The sequence below is a fragment of the Leptodactylus fuscus genome, chromosome 2, assembly GCF_031893055.1.
Source record: "Leptodactylus fuscus isolate aLepFus1 chromosome 2, aLepFus1.hap2, whole genome shotgun sequence".
Lineage (NCBI taxonomy): Eukaryota > Metazoa > Chordata > Amphibia > Anura > Leptodactylidae > Leptodactylus > Leptodactylus fuscus.
The window spans coordinates 165,377,642-165,400,363 of record NC_134266.1 but is presented as its reverse complement, the minus strand read 5'-3'; the positions used below and the strand labels follow the sequence as shown (position 1 = coordinate 165,400,363).

The 22,722-nt window shown below is 40.1% G+C and overlaps 1 protein-coding gene across 1 annotated transcript in view; it reads right to left on the bottom strand.

Annotated features, from left to right (window-relative positions):
* The window catches only part of CFAP47 (cilia and flagella associated protein 47), a 478,593-nt gene extending 456,372 nt beyond the window's left edge, over positions 1–22,221 (bottom strand). The window contains exons 1-4 of the mRNA XM_075265004.1: positions 22,181–22,221; positions 19,913–20,076; positions 14,188–14,339; positions 5,455–5,570 (exon numbers count right to left, since the gene is read on the bottom strand). Of these exons, the coding sequence (XP_075121105.1) occupies positions 5,455–5,570; positions 14,188–14,339; positions 19,913–20,074 (430 nt within the window). The 5' untranslated portion in view covers positions 20,075–20,076; positions 22,181–22,221. The remainder of the gene's footprint in view (positions 1–5,454; positions 5,571–14,187; positions 14,340–19,912; positions 20,077–22,180) is intronic.
* Positions 22,222–22,722: the final 501 nt, after the last annotated feature.

Sequence of the window (22,722 nt, the reverse complement as noted above, 5' to 3'; positions counted from 1 at the left end):
CAAAAGCACATTTGGAGAAGCCAACTTCATTTTGGAAACAAAGATTGAGTTGTTTGGTTATAAAAAAAGGCGTTATGCATGGCGTCCAAAAAGAAACAGCATTCCAAGAAAAACACTTGCTACCCACTGTAAAATTTGGTGGAGGTTCCATAATGCTTTGGGGCTGTGTGGCCAATGCCGGCACCGGGAATCTTGTTAAAGTTGAGGGTCGCATGGATTCCACTCAGTATCAGCAGATTCTTGAGAATAATGTTCAAGAATCAGTGACGAAGTTGAAGTTACGCCGGGGATGGATATTTCAGCAAGACAATGATCCAAAACACTGCTCCAAATCAACTCAGGCATTCATGCAGAGGAACAATTACAATGTTCTGGAATGGCCATCCCAGTCCCCAGACCTGAATATCATTGAACATCTGTGGGATGATTTGAAGCGGGCTGTCCATGCTCGGCGACCATCTAACTTAACTGAACTTGAATTGTTTGTCCAAAATACCTTTATCCAGGATCCAGGAAATGATTAAAAGCTACAGGAAGCGACTAGAGGCTGTTATCTTTGCAAAAGGAGGATCTACTAAATATTAATGTCACTTTTCTGTTGAGGTGCCCATACTTTTGCACCGGTCAAATTTTGGTTTAATGCATATTGCACATTTTCTGTTAGTACAATAAACCTCATTTCAATCCTGAAATATTACTGTGTCCATCAGTTATTAGATATATCAAACTGAAATGGCTGTTGCAAATACCAAAATATTTAGAACTAAAAATGATTAAGATTAATAGGGGTGCCCAAACTTTTTCATAGGACTGTATATATATATGTTGTAAGCCGATGACTGGTCAGGTAATGGAGGGGACTACTAAGGTGGGTGAGATGAGAAAACTCCAGAAGGAATGTTTGTTCTCAGCAGACAACTTTCCTCTGCTGAGCATTTTGGTAAATGCTCAGTATTGGGATGGAGTTTTCGGAATGACAGGTAGGTTGTTAGTGAGACCTGTCATTCCACCCCCTCCAGTCCACACTTTGGGGATGTTCCGGCAGCGACTCAGCTGCAGAGAGTCTCCTCGTCAAGGAGGCTTAAGAAGCCAGTTCCAGCAACAACACTTTGGCAGAGCTTGGCTGGAGAACAAACAGAGAGGTCATATTTTTGGAGCTGTGCCCTGAATGATTCTACTGGCTTTTGGATTTCTGTTATTCTAGGTGAGGTAACCTATTCTATGTTTAGTTACAGCCTAGCCTGGCAGCTATTTATTTTTGTATTGTTTCCTTTTGTTGCTGCACTACATTTTTGAGTGAAAATAAAACTCTACCTTTGTTTTGGACTAAAAGAAACTGGACTTTTGTGTCTGTCACCTCACCTAGCACCCCCAGACCCAACCTGACAGAGATATATATATATATATATATATATATATATATATATATATAATCTCTACCATCACATCGCATTCCACAGAGCTTTGCAAATATTATCAACACTTTCCCATAAAGGGCTCACAATCTACATCCCCTATCAGTATGTCTTTGGATTGTAAAAGAAAACTGGTGTACCCGGAGGAAACCATAGACATAAGAAAACAAAATGCAAGCTGGGGATGGATTGGTTACACAATAGATAGCAACATAGACCATCAGAACTAATTGGCTTAATTGCCCAGAGCAGCCACTCACAATGCAGCTTTCATTTTACTGGTGCAGAATACAAAATGAAACCTGCTCTGTGACTGGTTGCTATAGACAACTAAGACAGCTTTGGTTTTGAAAAATCTGCCCCAATAAATATAATAAAATCTATCGGGTTTCTGTTATTTTCCTGGATGAAGGAGTTTGTAGGTTTTCTGACAGAATCTGCACTGGAGGCTCCTAATGGAAGCTCATAGTACACAGGCTGTACAATATATATTGTAAAAATTGGAAACCACATTATGAAACTCTTGCTTTACAGGAAATATTGCAGTAAAGACTGACACCTTCATGCCAGCTTCAGTTTATACAATACTACTGAAATAAAACACCATTAGTTTACAGGCGTTTTGCAGGATATCGATGACCTATGTTTAAGATAGGCCATTTAGACCAGACTGTGAGGGTCTGACACCCACAACTCCACAGTTGTTTTCTGATAGCATAGCGGAAATTATGCATTACACAGTATTAAAGCATACCTTCAGTTGCAAACAATACAGGTGAAAATAAGATCCCTTGTAATTTATCTTATTAAAGAAATATGTTTTCTTCTCCACTCTTCAGGCAGTTACTTTCTCTATGTTAGTCAATGAAGAGGGGAGAGGGTTCAGAAAAGACACTCAAATAATTGCTGCTGCTACACTTTGCTGTTCCTTGCTTTTTTAACACTGTTAAGTTATAGATAAGGTGATAATACACAGAATGAGAGAAAAATCAATTAGGTCCACACATAGAGCTCCCCCAGTCCTCAAAGCACAGGCTCGTCATAGGTACCAGCGCCGCCTCTCTCTTCTGCTCCTGACGCATCTCCTCCTCTTCACTCCTCTTCTTACACGAGACCACCACGAAATGGCCGACGAAACAGCTGACTGCATATGTTCCGTCACCATTTTTGGTGGTCTCGTGTAAGAGGAGCTTTGAGGACTGGGGGAGCCACCCTGTGCCTTCTGAAGACCAATTTGGATAATGAAGAAAGAAGACAAAACTGAAAAAAAGGTGGCGTGGACCTGAAAAATAAAGGTAGGAGCAGATTAGCCTTACCAAGGCTACTCCGAAGTGCTGTTATTTAAAAATCGATTTTTTTATTTTTTTTTATTATTTTTTTTAAATGATAGAATCCCTTTAAATTAAATCACTGTTTAATGTAGGACTAGGCAAGTTCAAGCAGAATTCCATAATACAAATAACATTTCCTAAACCAGACAACCCCTTCTTATAATGATATCGCATAGACTGGTAAATCTGCTCATTTTTGCTTTTGAAGAACCAGTATCATAAACAACATAGCTTGTTATATGTATTTTCCAATGACGTTAATGTTTTTTTTCAAATGATATTATAGATGTCCCTTTCTATATAGCCATTTTATTTTACAAATCCTCTGAGCCTTTTAAAAATGGTATACAAAAACGGATGACTAAGTAGGTCAGAGTGCACTTGCACTTGTAAACTAGCAGTGCTTGAAGTCTTTCAAGATCTCATCAATGCTTTCATTTTAATTAAACAGACTTGAGGGAGCCAAAAACACCCCACCAGCATGTACTACTGTTTTTTTTACTTCTCAGATACTGAAATTAAATGAGGAAGGCAATCTCTTACATGCATGGTTCAAATTAGTTATAATGCCGCCACCTAGTGGAATTATTCATGAACTGCAAGCTAATGCAAATATTAACTGAGTTAACGTAAAATAATTTATTGCATTTCAATGTATTATTGTTTTTATATTCTACTTAATTAAAAAGGCAATCTTCAATAGGGCATCCTTAAAGGGTTTTTTTTCAGTGCGTCAATACAATTACATTAATACGATTCTGTGGAATATAACATTTTTTTTATCCCTTTATATAACTCTTTTCAGTGGGCGACAGGCAAAAAACTGCAATTTTTGCTTCTCTTTAAAAATCCATATTTACATCATTCACTGTGTGGAGAAATAACATTACAGTTGCATTTTTTATTATTTATTAAACATTTTGTGATGAGGGAATTACATTTTTTATGATTTTGCAATTTTTTTTAAAGACTTTTTTTAAAAAATTTTTGCCAGCTAATAAGCAGTGGACCTATCTTCTGTGGCCTCAACCTAAGCCCTCATGCAATATGCTCATTTTTAGGACATATTAATTTCAATGGGGTTATTCATATATCCATTTTGACAGTCTGTTTTAATAGACCACCAAAGTATTGAGCATGTTCATTTTCATGCACCCATGAATAGACCTAAACCTATGAGTAATCGGTGGAAATGGCTGCCGCACAGATGCATAACTGCAGTGAATAAAATCAGACATTGCCATTTTAGCAACATTCTTGTGCATTTAGCCTAATGGTGTACAATGTTCTACCTAGATAAGCTTTGATTTCACACAGTGGCATAGTGAGTATCATTTCTGATTGATTCAGTCTGAAAGCTCCATCTGATGCCATATCACAAAGGTATTCTTCCCTAAAAGCACTGCTTCCAAGACAGACCACAGTATCTCCATAATACTGTGTTATATGGCAATACCATACCATGGCTTACTGAGTGCCTATGGCTCCTTAGAACAACAATAGCTCTATGGGGAGGGGGATTTATTAAACACTTTACATCCGATTTAGGTTTAAAATGTATAGCAAAGTAACACATTTTGGCAAATTGCCAGGGGAGTAACTTGAGGGGGTGCAGAGGGTACAATCACACCAGGACCCAGAAGCCTTAGGGGGCCCATAAGAACTGGCATCAGTATTGATAATGTAGCTTCCAGCTGGCCTATAAGGCAAGGAGAGCCATAAATTACCCTAACCACACTAAGATGGATTAAACTCCTTAGCACCCATAACCATCACTATGAAGAATTCGTTGTAGGGGTGAGGTAGATTGCAAAAGATTGCACCGGGGTCAACAATACTTTAGTTATAACACTGTAAATGGCACTGTGACGGATATCGCCTTACCAAAGTTGCTTGGCACACCTACGATCACCCTTCTTTCTTACTTTCCATTTACACCCCTTGAGTGTGCCTGGGTTTATAGGATAATACAAAACGAGCTTTATAAATTTTATATATTTATTAACCTGAGTGTGTCGGTACTATCCGCTAACATATACAGGAATACATATCAGTGGATAACAAAGCAAAGACAGATAATAGCACAATACAATACATAAAATAAAATGGGAATAAAACACAGAAAAGAAAGAATACCAAAAAGAGTCTCTGAAGCCTCCCTCCTCAGGGTGTATGCTTAAGTCAGCAAGGAGCTTCAATCTGCTCACATGGCTCTAGGGCATGTTCTAGGGCAAGAGCAACATAAAAAAAGAAAACCATATTTACCTGTTACTGGCGCTCTGATGTCTGCCACCTTGCCTCATTCTCCAGAATCCCTGTCCTCATGTGACCACTGAGGCCAGTAGCCATAGAGAGACCAATGATGTCATTGACATATGTCACCGGTCCCCCTTCAGCTCCAATGGTCATGTAGGGTGCAGGTCTTCCGGCGACCGAAGCATGTTGCACAACCGAACAGGCTTTGGCAGCAAACACTGGAGGGCTGGGCAAAGGTGAGTGCTGGGTAAAGGGCCTCCCTTGCCTCAGGGTGCCATTTCAATTTCCGCGGAATTGCAGTTTATGGGGCAGCAGAAAAGCCAGAACTGTCCCTGAGTGTATCGGGTAGTTGCATAAATGAAAACAGTATCAAAATGCAAACACAATATACAGATGCACTAAACGTAACACACAAGATACAAGTGTACTCAAGTCAAGGTGCTGGATATTACCTGAAGAAGAACCATGGTTTGTAATTGCAATCTCCTTGTAGATCACTTTGCTGTTTGCAACTACACTGCCAAAATTTACTTCTGGATCAATTTCTAGATAGCAGGAAGGGGGGAAACTGAAAGAAACACAATAGTTTTAGTACAGATACAATGGTGAGATATTCTATACAGTGTAAAGTGGTGAAACAATAATAATGGTTCTAATATGTTTTATAGAAAAAAATATTAAAGGAGTTATCCAGTTTTGGTAAAATATTGAGAGACCAATGTTATTGTTTATATAATGAAAAGTTATACAATTATACACTTTCTGCATCAATTCCTCATGGTTTTCTAGATCTCTGCTTACTCATATAAACTTATATCATATGGTGGTATCCATTAGGGCAGCAGTAACCACCTGTCATTGTCTTAAGTTTCTAATATTTCACTGTCCATTACATTTAATAATATCGGAGTGAAAAGGTACGGGTCTAGAGTCTAGCAACAATCTGTTAAAGTAGTTTAATGGTAGAGCTCTGGGCAGCAATGGGGACGCGCTCATCGGTGTTTCAGCGCTGGAGCCTGCCCTCATTGCTGCAGAGAGCTCATTTGCATACCGATTAAAACCAGTATTTCTGAGGAACGGCGCGGCGGAGACCACGTCTAAAGGTAGGAGACGAATAGCCATTCTTAAGGCTATTCTGATGTGTTCATTAGAAAAAAAGGTAGTTTAATGGTAGAATCCCTTTAATATTTTGCTTAAGGCCACTTTCAGATGGGTGTAATACAACAGCTTATGTGAGCCCATGTTACAGGCCTTTATCTGTAGGGGTATGTACACAGAAATCTGGAGAGGTAGGAGGTGGGTACTGGGATATAAGCCTGCAATGTGTATAACTAATAACCCAAGGTTTATTCAGTTACTATAGACAGGGCAGTAGTATGGTATTTTATATAGCTGTGAATATACAGGCTATACAATATTCAGAAGCTGACCAGAATACCAGGATGTGATAGTGGGCAGCTGCGACACAAGGGAAAGCGTCTTATAATGGCGTCCAATTTAATTAAGTCAAGCACTTGCAAGAATGAATTATAATAGTCTGGAATTAACTTATTCACCAAAGAAACAACCCAAATATGTCTAAAATTAAGAATTACTCGAAGACATCTGTTACATTGATAGTGGTTAAAATGAATTATTAAATAATGATTGTATTTAAAACAGAGAAATGTGGAAGGACATTAATATTAATATTTTATCTACAGAGTTTCCACTTCATTCATTAGCAGTCAGGTAAAATTACTTTTTTCCCCACTTTCAAGTATTATTAATGTATTTGTGCACAGCTCTAAGTCCCAGCATCATAAATCAAGCTTTGTAAAACCCTCTGAGATTCCTCCAGTTTTCTGTCTTCTTATACTTAAAGGGGTTTTCTCAATTTAAAAGTTCTTGAACTTTCTAATATACATTCTGCATGAAGTTCTCCATATTTTTTTTAAGATTTCACCTTGCTGTCAGTGAATAGAAACATCAGTCCTAAAACTAAGTATAGGGGAAAATTGGATAGTACCAAGTTTGCCAGAAAAAAAAATCATGGGATATTTAATAATTTTGTGTCACGCCACGGAATTTGTGGGAACTAGGGAATGTTGCTTCCTTTTCCCACTAGCTGAAAAAAATCGCTTGCAGGAAAAAAAAGCTAGTGACTCCCATTGAAATGAATGGGAGATGTTTTTCAGGCGGATTTTGAGGTGAATTCTGCATCAAAATCCACCTGCAAAAAACTTAGTGTGAACATACTATAAGGAAGACCCCACAGAACAATACATGGGGAACTTACAAATATCATCAATAATTTCAATACTGTGACAGTCTGCTGGACCTTATACCAAGCAGTCCCAAGTTCCATGCTACCAAAAAGAAGGCAATTCGGGAAGACCAATTATTTCTGGTGTTGGGACTTTAATTGAGAGTATTTCTGGCTGGGGTGAGAGTACTGTAAAACCCAGCAATATCCAAGACACCACAGATATCTTCTGCAAATTCTCTGCCCTGAATCCACAATATTGGCCACAATGGATGTAGTCTCTTTACTCCAATACTCCCCAAGAGGATGGCATTGCCACATGCCAACTCTTTCTTCAAAAAAATAAGCAACAAAGCCAGCCCTATTATTCATCAGGTTTGTACTTCACTACAAGTACGTTTCATTTAACAACAATATATATTGACAGTGTATGGAGAGCTATTGTTAGCAAAATGTCATCACAACATGCTAACCTGTTCATGAAGAAGTTTTTTATCAATTTGCATGATTGAACCTCGAGCAAGCTTCCAGTATATTGGTGGCCTGCTAATAATCTGGATGGATTCAGATAACAAACTAGTGGTTTTCCATGAAAACTTCAATAAATTCCATCCTACTGTCAGACTCACTTTTGCCTACTCTAAATCCGAAATACATTTCCTAGACACAACTAAATACATCAACAACAACAATATACAAACTACAGTCTACCATAATCCTACAGGCCAGCCAGGATATCTGAGCTGAAACAGTTTTCATTCACAACACATAAAAAAATTATTAATTTACAGCCAAGCTCTAGGCTGTATATATATATTCAGACAGTAAAGACAGGAAACAACACCTGCTAACATTAAGGAATACGTTCTTACAACAGGGATACCATCCACGGGTCGTAGATGGGCAGATCCACAGAGCTACAAGAATTCCAAGGAGCAGTCTCTTAAGAGTACAAACAGAAGGAGAACAACAGCAGGGTGCCCTTAGTGGTTACATAAAACCCGCAAACAAACATCTTCAGGAAAATTGCTGCTGACCTACTACCAATATTTCCCAGGGAAAATAAACTAAATAAAGCATTCCCAGATATGGCTCTCCTCACATATAAACAAGCACTAAACGTAAGCAATCTCGACGTACCAAATAGCAGGAATATAACATTTCTGGGACTTTTTCATGTACATCCTCCAATGTGGTGCACATTATTTCATGTACAAGATGCCCCAGTGAAGGAATTTACATTATAGAAACTGCAAGCGAGTATGAATTTACACACGCACACAATAAAATTTTGTCTGGGCACACCAATGGGAAACACTTCGCTGTCCCGGACCACAGCTTGGCAGACATAAAAGCCCTGATCCTAAAAGGTCTCTTCAAGAATGACAGAGACAGAAAAATTTGATGATAAAATTCAGATCATTCTAGTGAATCCCACCCACATCTTGTGAATGAGACAAAGTCCACAGAGGAAATCTCTGTCACATGGCTGTTCTTCACAGTTGTGTGAACAAGACCTTAGTCTTTTTGAAGATGCTTGTTGTCCCAGCTGCCCCTTCTTTTTCATTTGAAATCAGAGACAATAATAGCATTCAAGGATATGTTTTACCACCAGCATATCCCTTTTGTTCTGAATGCCACAGATATGGTCCCTGATACTTCTAAATTGTCTTCCCTACAAAGTTTTCAGGGCAGATGCACATATAATATATACCACTCCTGATATAATGGTTATCTAGTCATGGTATATTTAGTGGTATTATTCAGTCAGTGTATGATAGTATTACCCAATCATTGTATGGACATCTTACACAGTTACTGTATGCTTTTCTCATCTTGTTGCACTATGGTAGTATTGTTCTAGCAATGTACACTATGGTAGTATTAGAAACACAGAAACATATAAGATTAACGGCAGAAAAGACCACATGGTCCATCTAGTCAGTCATCAAATTATTACCACTTTAGCTTAGGATAGACATGTGTTTAGCCCTGGTTAAATTCACCACATCTGCTGGAAAGTTATTCCAAGCTTCAACTACTCTTTCAGTAAAATATTTATTGCTTCTTGATATGAACTCCAACTAATTTCAGACTCTGCCCCCTTGTTCTTGCGTTTAGCTTTTTATTAAAAACACTTCCCTGAAAAACGTATGTATACCTTTAACATTTTTAATGTTTTCATTTATGCCCCCCTTTCCCTCCCTTCCTCAAGAATATACAGATTAAGTTCTTAAAGGGATTCTATCATTAAAACTGCATTTTTTCTCCCTAACACGTAGGAATAGCCTTAAGAAAGGCTATTCTTCTCCTACCTTTAGATGTCTTCCCCGCGCCGCCGTTCCATAGATATCCCGGTTTTCATCAGTATCCAAATGAGTTTTTTTTTTTTCTCGCAGCACTGGGGGCCGTCCCCAGCACTCAAACAGCACTGGAGGCGTCCTCAGTGCTGTGAAAAAAACTGTACAGCGAAAGCCTATTCTTCTTCTGGAACGCCTTCTCCGTGATGTCTTATTCGGATGGCTTCTTCTGGCTTTAAATGAGAAGCATTCGCAGTCGGTTCTGCCATGCCTGCGGCCATTTTTTTGTGGCCACTTACACAGTACGCTCGTGTAAGCGGCCACAAGAAAATGGCCGCAGGCATGCGTAGACGACTGCGCCCGATTGCACAGTCGATTGTGCATGCCTGCGGCCATTTTCTTGTGCTGTTTGAGTGCTGGGGACCACCCCCAGTGCTGCAAGAAAACTTATTTGCATACTTATGAAAACCAGGATATCTACGGAAGGGCAGCGCGGAGAAGACTTCTTAAGGTAGGAGAAGAATAGCTATTCCTGTGTGTTAAGGAGAAAAAATGCAGATTCAATGATAGGATCTCTTTAAAGCTTCTCCTGCTATGTTTTTTGCTTCAGACCCTCCATAATTTTTGTATCCCGCCTTTACACCTGTTCTTTTTCACCTATGTGTTTTAGTAGGTCAAGTCTCCTGAATAGTATACCAGATGAGGTCACACCAGCACTTTATACAGAGGGATCACAATCTCTCTTTTCCTACTAGTTATACTTCTAGCTATACAGCCATCCATCCTACTTACCTTCCCTGCTACCCGGCTGCACTGTGAACTCATTTTGAAGCTGTCTGATATCTGGGCCCAGAGACTCTTCTCTCTTGAAGTCCAGGCTAACACTGACCTGCCAATACTGTACCCAGATAGCTATTACAGCTATAGCCAGGAAATTAGTGGCATTTTACATGCGATGACCGTGGCTCAAGTGCATTGTGTGCAGGCAACCTAACACTGACCAATTATCATTATAAGGCCCCTTCACATGGAGTAAAGGCACGTGTATTTTGGCAAAATACATGTGTAAAAATACACGTGTAAAAATCAGACTCCCATTGACTTCAATGGCATTTTCTTTTACACGTGTAAAAAAACACATCAGAATACACGTCAAAATACACGTGTAAAATGTCATTGAAGTCAATGGGAGTCTTATTTTTACACGTGTATTTTTACACGTGTATTTTGCCAAAATACACGCGCGTTTACTCCGTGTGAAAGGGCCCTGTTTAGAAACAGGGCAGTCTGGATGATAACTGCCCCGTAGGCACTTGCCACCTTAACAATGCAGCATTCTGCATACTACCTTCTAAAATGACTAAGGGTCTGCAGTCACATACTGATGTTTTTTTTAGTGATTTTTTTCAATGATGTCAAACCTAAACCGGAAGTGGTCGAGAACAAGTCTGGCAATACTGTGCAGAGACGAGGAGAACTCACGTCAGCTCATCCATTTGTCTAGCTAGTATGAAAACTTTTAGCTCAAAATTTTGTTGCATTTTATGCCAAAGTCTAGTCGGAAACACAATAGTAAATTTCACCAGTGTGTTCAGAAACAGTGATTAATGCTGGGCAAGGTGGGAAGCAAATAACATGAGAAAGAATTTCTCTTTTAAAGGGCTCTATCACTGGGAAAAGTCATTTTTAACTACTCACATCCTTGCATAGCCTTTAGAAAGGCTATTCCACACCTACCTTTAGTATGTAAATTGCCTCAGTGGTTTATGAATAAGTCCGTTTTTATTCATATGCTAATTAGACTGGGTGCATGATGCATCGTGCACCCTCTTTGCTATTATTTGCTGCTGGTGACTCAGCTTCCTGGTTGCACACACATAGAAAATAATAGCAGGGGTGAGTGCTGCTGGGAACTTCCTGTGCTGGCTGTAAGCTCATTAGCATATGAATAAAAACGGACTCATTCAGAAACCACTGAGGCAATTTACATACTAAAGGTAGGTCTGGAATAGCCTTTCTAAAGCCTATGCAAGGATGTGATTAGTTAAAAATGACTTTTCCCAGTGATAGAGCCCCTTTAAAAGTACTTGGGTTTTTGATGGAATTTATCATGCAGTCTTCCTATGGATATCAATCTGTTGATGTCTTACCCCAAGAGTGTTAATTTATTAAGTTTCTGAGGATAATCACCCCACTTTAATTGCCCCTTCATTTGCACTTGGTGGCGGGTACATAATATGGACCTCTGACAGTAGTTTACTGAGCAATTTCCATAAGGCTCAGGAGTGTGCACAGTGCCTCATCTAATTCTCTGTGGATTATACTTTCATGCTTGTTATGGCACTATATGGGCAGATCTTATATATGCACTGTACATACTAAATAATGGCTGTGATCCTACCTTTCTCCTCTCATCCCCATACTGAGTCAGATGTGTAAACTAACTTGCATGTCTTTACCCTTTTCTGAGCAGAGCTGTGGACATTGTATCACAGGCACAGTACTCGGAATGGATTAAAGATACTGTATTCTGTCCAGGGATGAGATGCTTTGCTTGTTACTAGATGCAGAGACTTGTGTACAGAGCTGATAGAAGTGCCTTTCTGGAGATTCTGCTTGTGAAGGAGCTGCTACACCCACCCACCTACTTCCTACAATCTCATCTCAGCAGCCTCTGCTGCTAAGGACATGATTTAAAACATCAGTCCCCCTAGTGGCAGGACATTCAAAACATGAAAGTGTTTTCAATCATGTTCAGGATGGGGTATTCTATAAATTGTGCATAAATTGTATGAATTGTATTAATAAAATACATTACAAAGCTTACTACTATCTCCCATACAACTGATTTATGAAATAAGTCATAAAAGTTTAGATTTGATTTCATGTGAACAATGCTATTTATATAACACTCAATATGACAGCTTAAAATGAACCTGTAACTATGAAAATGCAGTTTAATCTGCAATCTTTATTGTTATAGAGTAGGAGGGGCTGAGCAGATTTACATAAATATTTGAAGAAAAATATACAGTAAAACTTTATTCAGTTATATCATTGCTTTTTCGGTGCTTAAAAACATCCATCTTGTCATTGGGGTGATTGACAACCCTCATTGTATGACATGAATGCAGAGATGGCTGCCAATCACTGACAGGAATGCCATCATAAAGACTATTTCTTAGCAAAGAGATACATGAATAAATGACAACTTATTCTGAATTTTTTCATACAAAACCATAAATCACTCAACTCCTCCAGCACTAGAAAATGCTGCCTGCAGATTAGACTGGATTTTCACAGTGACAGATTCCCTTTAAAAGGAAACTGTCACCAAATTGTACAGTGTTGTGGAATATGTTGGCGCTATATAAATAAAATGTATTATTATTATTATCAGTTGTAAATTAGAAGATACAAATGTACCAACTAGACAGCTGTATTCAAAATAGGAGGTCAAACTTAAATAGGCTGTTATGCCGATGACACTCAAATATACCTCTCTGGACCAGACGTTACCTCTCTGTTGGCCAAAGTTCCACAGTGCCTAGCAGCCATAGACTCCTTTCTCTCCTCACGCTTTCTGAAACTCAGCATGGAGAAAACAGAGATCATCATCTTCTCCCCACCCCATACGTTTCTGACCCATCTATAAAAGTTAATGGAACCATGCTTACACTTGTCCCACGGGTCCGCTGCCACAAGATAACCCTGGACTCTGAGCAATTCTTCAAATCGCACATACAAACCCTCAACACCTCCTGCCACCTAAAACTCAAGAACATCCACCTAATACGCTCCTTCCTCACCCCTGAAGCCACAAAGATGCTAGTTCATGCCCTCATTATCTCCCGCTTAGACTACTGTAACACCCTTCTCCATGGCCTCGCTGCAAATACCCTTGCCCCCCTCCAGTCCACCTTAAACTGTGTTGCTCACTTAATACACCTCTGCCCCTGTTCTTCATCAGCTGCTCCCCTTTGCCAATCCCTTCACTGGTTACCCATTGCATTCTGTTTCTATCCCTCTTCCCTCATAGACTGTAAACCCTTTCAGGCAGGCCCCTCTATCCCACTACGCCAGTCGGACATTGTTACTATTATATTTGTTTGTATATTTTGTGTACTGTATGTAAACCCTTAAATGTAAACCACCAAGGAATTAATGGTGCTATATAAATAAACAAGAACGATAACAATGATCAAATGGGAGCAGTTGTTTTTCTCCACTCCAAAAAAGTTAATAATGGATTTTAAATACATTAAAGCAGTGGTTCTTAACCTTGTTTGAGGTACCGAACCCACCAGTTTTATATGTACATTCACCAAACCCTTCTTAGTGATAAATCAAATATGATTTTTTTCCCAAATTGAAGACATAGGTATATGATTTTTTACTGGTACCCAAAATGAACCGTGCATAGGGCCTAGGGATCGAACCCTGGTTAAGAACCACTGCATTAAAGGTACCCAAAAATGAATATACAACTTATAAAACAAGCTTTCATACAACCAATTCAGCAGGAAAAATTATGGTTCTCAAAATTTCTTGACAAAATTCTTCTCAAATCTCAAGATGACTGTGTCCTTCATCCATTAAAATAAAGAATTTAATAACTATGTATAAGGTAAACATCTTACCCTAATAATGGCACCTCAATGACGTCATTATCAACCACAATCAGAAGTTTGTCACAAATGTCTTCATTTTTGGTAGGATGGTATTCCACTGATGCTGTCACCTGAAGACCAGGTGCTATAGGTTTTTCTGGATTTTGTACATGCAGTGTAAACTGAAAAAGGATCACAAGTAGACATTACAATAATATTTTTAGTTTTAGCAAGTATAAACAGAAATAAAAGTAAAAAAACACACAGCTATAGTTCATGAAGCATATGACACCGTATGTACTTAAATAGTTGCATATAAAGACAATGTGAAGAGATATCATAGGGCTATAAGCAGTACTTACAGTCCTATGAAAAAGTTTGGGCACCCCTATTAATCTTAATCATTTTTAGTTCTAAATATTTTGGTGTTTGCAACAGCCATTTCAGTTTGATATATCTAATAACTGATGGACACAGTAATATTTCAGGATTGAAATGAGGTTTATTGTACTAACAGAAAATGCGCAATATGCATTAAACCAAAATTTGACCGGTGCAAAAATATGGGCACCTCAGCAGAAAAGTGACATTAATATTTAGTAGATCCTCCTTTTGCAAAGATAACAGCCTCTAGTCACTTCCTGTAGCTTTTAATCAGTTCCTGGATCCTGGATGAAGGTATTTTGGACCATTTCTTTCTACAAAAAAATTCAAGTTCAGTTAAGTTTGATGGTCGCCGAACATGGACAGTCCGCTCTCAAATGATCTGAAAACAAAGATTGTTCAACATAGTTGTTCAGGGGAAGGATACAAAACGTTGTCTCAGAGATTTAACCTGTCAGTTTCCACTGTGAGGAACATAGTAAGGAAATAGAAGACCACAGGGACAGTTCTTGTTAAGCCCAGAAGTGGCAGGCCAAGAAAAATATCAGAAAGGCAGAGAAGAATGGTGAGAACAGTCAAGGACAATCCACAGACCACCTCCAAAGAGCTGCAGCATCATCTTGCTGCAGATGGTGTCACTGTGCATCGGTCAACTATACAGCGCACTTTGCACAAATAGAAGCTGTATGGGAGAGTGATGAGAAAGAAGCCGTTTCTGCACGTACGCCACAAATAGAGTTGCCTGAGGTATGAAAAAGCACATTTGGACAAGGCAGCTTCATTTTGGAAACAAAAATTGAGTTGTTTGGTTATAAAAAAAAGGCGTTATGCATGGCGTCCAAAAAGAAACAGCATTCCAAGAAAAACACATGCTACCCACTGTAAAATTTGGTGGAGGTTCCATCATGCTTTGGGGCTGTGTGGCCAATGCCGGCATCGGGAATCTTGTTAAAGTTGAGAGTCGCATGGATTCCACTCAGTATCAGCAGATTCTTGAGAATAATGTTCAAGAATCAGTGACGAAGTTGAAGTTACGCCGGGGATGGATATTTCAGCAAGACAATGATCCAAAACACCGCTCCAAATCAACTCAGGCATTCATGCAGAGGAACAATTACAATGTTCTGGAATGGCCATCCCAGTCCCCAGACCTGAATATCATTGAACATCTGTGGGATGATTTGAAGCGGGCTGTCCATGCTCGGCGACCATCAAACTTAACTGAACTTGAATTGTTTGTCCAAAATACCTTTATCCAGGATCCAGGAACTGATTAAAAGCTCCAGGAAGCGACTAGAGGCTGTTATCTTTGCAAAAGGAGGATCTACTAAATATTAATGTCACTTTTCTGTTGAGGTTCCCATACTTTTGCACCGGTCAAATTTTGGTTTAATGCATATTGCACATTTTCTGTTAGTACAATAAACCTCATTTCAATCCTGAAATATTACTGTGTCCATCAGTTATTAGATATATCAAACTGAAATAGCTGTTGCAAATACCAAAATATTTAGAACTAAAAATGATTAAGATTAATAGGGGTGCCCAAACTTTTTCATAGGACTGTATCCTTGAAATTTTGGCCAGGCATTAAGCTGAACATCACTGGGAAACTATCAGGAGAAAAATCCCTGTCAGGATCTATGCCAGGTTTAACCGTGTGGTAAATAACAGCTACGGGCGGGTTCACTTCTGTGCCCGGTCTCCGCTTTGCGGGTTTCCGTCTTCTGCCTGAGAAACTGGATAGGAGACGGAAACCCGAATGTCAGTGTCCGCCCGTGATCGTCTTCTGGTCTCCGAAGTGAAACAGTTTTTTTTAACCGGACACAAAGTCCTGCATATCCGACTTTGTGTCCAGTTAAAAAAAACGGTTTTGCCGCAGACAGGCAGAAGACACTCATGGGCGGTCACTTTGCAAACCCATTCAAATGAATGGGTTTGAAAACTGACTGCCGGTTTCCATCTCCTGTTCAGTTTCTCAGGCAGAAGACGGAAACCTGCAAAGCAAAGACCGGCCGCTAGTGTGAACGCGCACTCAGATGGCAAATCTGGGGTGCCTATTTATGTACTCCATATCACCTCAAATTTGGATACATGGAGGGGGGGGATTTGTCAATGTGACAAGATAAATGTAGAAGATGCCAGAGACTCCCAGAGAAACCCAGAAATCACTCAAAACACTGCTAAAAGTACTTGGGTGCACTTCTTAACCCATTAATAGCACTAATAGACCTTTTTTTTTAATAAAACATATATTTATTTATTTTTCCCAGAAAACTCCTTTAACCCCTCCCCTTCCCAATAGTACAGCGCTGCCGGGAAGGACTTCCCGCAAAACGGCCGTAGTACTACGGCAGCTGCATGGTGCACACACACAGAACCTGTGTGCGCACCATGCCCTGCGAGTGTCATCCGGATGTTACCTGTAACACCTACAGTCGGAACCGGGTCTGATCGCGGGTGTTAGCACCTGAGATGCCGGCCGTCAAACATGACCAACGGCATCTCAGGGGTTTCATTATATTATGGTGCCGATGTCCCCACGGGGACAGAAAAAAAAAAGTTATAAAAAAGTAAAAATAAAAATTTTTAAATAAGTTTAAAATAAATTAGAAATAAATAAAGCCCCAAAAATCCCATTTTCCCTATATAAAATGTTTTATAATGTAAAATAAAGAAAAATAGAAAAAAACATTATATTTGGTATCACCGCGTCCGTAATAACCTGAATAAAATTAAAATATTATTTAACCCGAACAGCGAACATCATTAAAAAAAAAAAAACTAGAAAACCGCACAAAATAATGATTATTCAACACCTTTCCCTTACAAAATGTTCAATAAAAAATAATCAAATGGTCAGATGAAAACCAAAATGGTACCAATAAAAAGCAGAGGTCATCCCGCAAAAAATAAGCCCTCAACCAGCTCTGTCAACAAAAAATAAAAATGTTATGCCTTTCAGAAGATGGCGATGCAAAAATAATAGATTTTTTTCCCTGAATTGAATTTTATTCTGCACAAATAGCAACGCATTAAAAAATAATATAAATGAGGTATCGCCGTAACCGTACCGACCCGCAGAATAAAGGTAACATGTTACTTATGCTGTACGCTGCACGGGAAAAAAAAATGCTAAAAAGCAATGCCAGAATTGATTTTTCTTTTTACATCCCACCCAGAAAGAGTTAATAAAATGTAGCCAATAAGTTACAGGCACCCCAAAATGGTGGCATTGAAAAGTACATCTAATACCGCAAACACCAAGCCCTCATAAGGCCACATTGCCAGAAAATAAAAATCTAGCTTGTACAATGTGAAGACAAAAACCCCAAAAGTCGCCAAATCATTAGGACATAAGTGGCTGCAACTAGAAGGAAATGTATAATCTGTGCGAGCGTTTTCAGGGGACACCTCATATTTAGAGCTTATGAGAGATAATACACCAGCGCTGATCCCCCAGAATGCCCCTCTTCCCCATCCGTGTCATAGGAGCTAGTGGGAAAATAGAATGGGATTTGGTGTACCCAATTTACTCCGCACAGCTTACATATTCATTTCTGGGTTACTAATGCTCACTACATCACTTGATAAATTCTTTGAGGGGTGCGGTTTTCAAAACGGGCTCACTTTCTAGAGGTTTACACTGTTTTGACACCTCAAGGGCTTTGTAAATGTGACATGGTTCCTGAAACTGCTCACAGCCAGATCTGCCCTCTAAAAGCTCCTTGGTGCGCCTTCCCTTCTGCGTCTCGCTGAGCATCCATATATTAGTTTACACCCACAAGTGGGGTACTATGGTAGTCCAGAGAACTTGCATAACAAATTGTGGGATGCGTTTTCTCCTTTAACCCCTTGTGAATGTGCAAATTCTAGGGCTAAACGAAAATATTAGCAAAATAAAATCAAATGTGTAAATTTCACCTCCATCTTGTCTTAATTCCCGTTAAGCACTTATAGGGTTAAAATACTAGGTATATGTTGTTTTGGGTTATTTAAGGGGTGCAGCTTTGAAAATGGAGTGATTTATGGGGGGGTTTAATACAAGGGTCTTTCAAAACCCCTTCATAACTGGATTAGTCCCTTAAAAAATGGGTTTTGGAAATTTCTTGAAAATTTTGAATATTGTTGTTTCACTTGTAAACCTTATAATGTCCGTAAAAAATAAAAGGGTGACTAAAGTTTGTTGCTGACATAAAGCAGAGATCTGGGACATGAGATTTATGATATAATTTTGGCGGTCTGACTATCTGTATGCAATGCACATCATTTCAAACTTTATAAAATGCATATTTTTCAAAAATTTCCACCAAATTTCCTATTTTTTCATAATTAAACACAAAAAATATCAACCAAAATTTACTGCTAACATGAAGTACAATGTGTTACGAGAAAACAATCTCAAAATCACTTTGGTAAGTTAAAGAGGACGTTTCACCATTTTGCACACAAGCAGTTCTATATACTCCCGGAAAGCTGACAGTGCGCTGAGTTCAGCACACTGTCGGTTTTCCCGATCTGGGCCCGGTGTGAAGAGCTTACGGTCTGGTACCGTAGCTCTTCTATGGTCAGAAGGGTGTTTCTGACAGTTAGCCAGAGACGTCCTTCTTCACAGCACAGCCAATCGCACTGTGCTGTGAGAGCCGGGACGAACGCCCCCTCCCTCCCTGATAATGCTCGTCTATGGACGAGTACTGTGAGCAGAGGTCAGCTTTCCGGCAGTATATAGAACTGCCTGTGTGCAAAATGGTGAAAGGTCCTCTTTAAAGCGTTCCAAAGTTATTGCCACATAAAGTGACACATGTCAGTTTTGAAAAATCGAGCTTGGTCGGGAAGTCAAAAAGTTCCATCGGCAGGAAGGGGTTAAGGTTAAGTTCACATCTGTGCTGGAGAATATGTTGTTCATTATAGTCTATGGAGTCCGCCAGTGTCTGCGAGAAACTGCTGTTTTTGGGATCTCTGTTTTTCGGGTTCCCCAGCAGGCCTGAATGATGGAAAGTCCGGCGCAGATCTGAACCTAGCCTGACTTATAAATTATACTCAATGATTTATGTACCACAGAGTTGGCCATGTGTTTGCAATGGATTCCTGGAGAAGGAGTATGATGAGGGCCATGAGATGAGAAAGGTTGGCTACATTCTCTATTTAATGGCGGTTATGAACCTGAGCTTGGATCCTCCTACATTGTTAGGTAACAATGAAATGCAGAATTGGGTCAATGGTCCTAGAACAGAGATGGTGCAAAGAAGCAGCTGTGTAATGATTTTAACCAGCATCATAAGGAGACTTTATTTTAATTTCTCACTGAGGCTCTCTTAATCTCAAACAACATATTCAAGTAGAAGAATATATTTAGCAAATTGTGCTGTACCTGAAGATCTTTTGGTCCATGTATCTTGATTGCTTTAGCCACATGACTGATATTTTGCACAGTGATATTGGCTTGGTAAGACTTTCCAACTAATACATCCATAAAATGGAGAAGACCAGGAGCGATTTTCACTCCCAATATTTTATCAATTAATTCTTCCATGGCTGCAGGTGAACAAAACAAGGATGAAGGAAAAACAAACATGAAATTATTCATTAACACCTATTAGTTATAACACTTGTTAGGCATTGCTTGTACACCATGTATATCATCTATGCTGTATACCCTTCAGAAGAAAGATCACTGTGAGCTGCACTCTGATACCATCCTAGAATAGTGCTGTGCTTGTATACATCTCTCTGAGTGTACCGCTCAGCCCATAAACTTCCCAGGGATTTACAGAATTATGTCTAATAACGGATGACTTTTTTGGTACCTTATATGGTTTACTGATGTTCATTATTAGTGGTATAAGCTTAAAAATATGTGTATTATATGGTTTTATGTGCTATGGTATTACAATATACAATAATGTCACATAATCTAAAGTAAGGAAAAGTCTATGAAACAGAGGCAGGGAGGGAGAAAGATAAAGAAGGAAGGAAAGAAAAAGTGAGAGGAGACAGAAAGGGAGAAAGAGAGAGGAGGAAGTAAAGATAGGGATGAACAGAGCAAGCAAGAGAGAGAATGGGTAAGGGAGCGTTCACACTACCGTCGGTGTCCGACAGCTAGTGTCCGCTGCTAATGTCCGTTCAAAATCTTGTGCGGATATTAGCAGTGGACACTAGCTGTGTCCGTGACATTTTGCAAATGGACATCGGGTGCGTTCTTTTACAGTCCGTGTCTGTCCTTAACTGTCCGTTCCCAAAGATGTCCGATTTTTCAAGCGGACAGCAAAACCCGACATGTAGGTTTTTGCTGTCCGCTTGAAAAGTCGGACATCTTTGGGAACGGACAGTTAAGGACACCCACGGACAGTAAAAGAACGCACCCAATGTCCAGTTAAATCAATACAAAATGTCATGGACACAGCTAGTGTCCAATGCTAATGTCTGCACAAGATTTTGAATGGACATTAGCATCGGACACTAGCTGTCGGACACCGACGTAGTATGAACGCTCCCTGAGAGGCAGAGACAGAGAAACCAAGTGGGGGATACAGAAAGGTAGAGACAGAGTGACGCTGGGTTCACACCAGCGCCCGATCTCTGTTTCCAGGTTTCCGTCTTCTGCCAACAGAAGATGGAAATCTGGCAGACCGTGAGCACCGGTGAGTGTTTTGTGCTCTCTGCGTCTCCGTCTTTTTTTAACCGGACACAAAGTCCTGCATGTACAACTTTGTGTCTGGATAAAAAAAACTGTTTCGCCGCGGAGAGCACAAAACACTCACCGGCGCTCACGGCCGGACACTTTCCAAACCCATTCAGATGAATGAGTTTGAAAGATGCCGACAGGTTTCCGTCTCCTGTCCTGTTTCGGGCAGGAAACGGAAACCTGCAAAACGGAGACCGGGGCGCAGATGTGAACGAGCCCTGAGAAAGAGGTAAGGAGGGAGAGAGAAAGAAAGTGGTAGGCAAAGAATGAAAGGCTGAAAGAAGGGAGGGAAGCTGAGTTAGAGAATTGGAAAGAGAGGCAGACACAGAGAAAAAGAGACAGAGAGATAGAGGGGAGAGAAAGTAAGAGGAAGAGAAAAAGAGAAGATAGACAGCGAAAGAAAGGGAGAGGGAGAAAGAAAGCCAGGAGAAAGAGAAGGAGTGTGAGAAAAGGAGAGAGAGAGAGAGAAAGAAAGAAAGAAAGAAAGAAAGAAAGAAAGAAAGAAAGAAAGAAAGAAAGAAAGAAAGAAAGAAAGAAGAGTGATGGATGAGGACAGGAGAGATACAAAGTAAGTGAGAGAGAGGCAGAGAAGGAGGAAAGGGGAGAGAGACAGAGGGGTAAAGAAAGAGAGAGGGAATGAAGGGTAAGAAGGGAGATGGGAGGTAAATATAGACAGAGGGAAAGCAAAGGATCACCACAGAGAGAAAAAGACTGCAGGGACAAAGCTAGTACAAGGTGGAAAGAGAAAGGGAGAGAAAGTGATGAGAGAACATTCAGAAAGTGATGAGAGAAATAGAGACAAAGGGGGGAGAGCGAGAGAGAGGTCCAAAGGGAGAGAAACTAGAGAGTAAAGGAAGAGGAAATGGAGAGAGCTCCAGAGGGATTGAAGAGAGCCCTGTCCGTATAATACAGGTCGCTGTGCAGTGAGGCGGACCTGCTGCCCGCGGTACATACCAGCCTGTGTACAGACGGATCACACTTGCTCCTCCGTGTCTCAGCCTCCAGTTACTAAGGTAAACGAACGTCAGTCAGCGTCCTTCGGTTGCTGAGCAACAGGAATTTTTGGGCGGGAAGCAACTGAGCCGCACACAACAAACCAATGAGAAGCGAGGTGGGCGGGAACTGTCTGCAGGGTCAGGAGGAGGTGGGTGGGGCGCTGTCCTGGTTGTGTGTACTGTGGTGGAAGCCACGAGAGACCTATAGCTGCGCAGGCTGACGGAGACTTGTGTGTGCTGACGTACCCTCCGTGTACGCTGCCTGTCATTCTGGGTATCTGCTCCTTATATACGGACACTGCGCAGCGCGGAACATATAGCTACATCTCTCTGGGCCTCCTGTCACATTTCCTCCTAGTGTCCAAAACAGGATAATACACCTTTCAGTACCCCTAACACATTATAATAGTCGCTGGTGAATGGACAGATCAGTGCGCGCTATTTATTATTTTAAGCCAAGGGTTAAAAATATATTGTAACACCCCTCAAATGCTCCCCTCT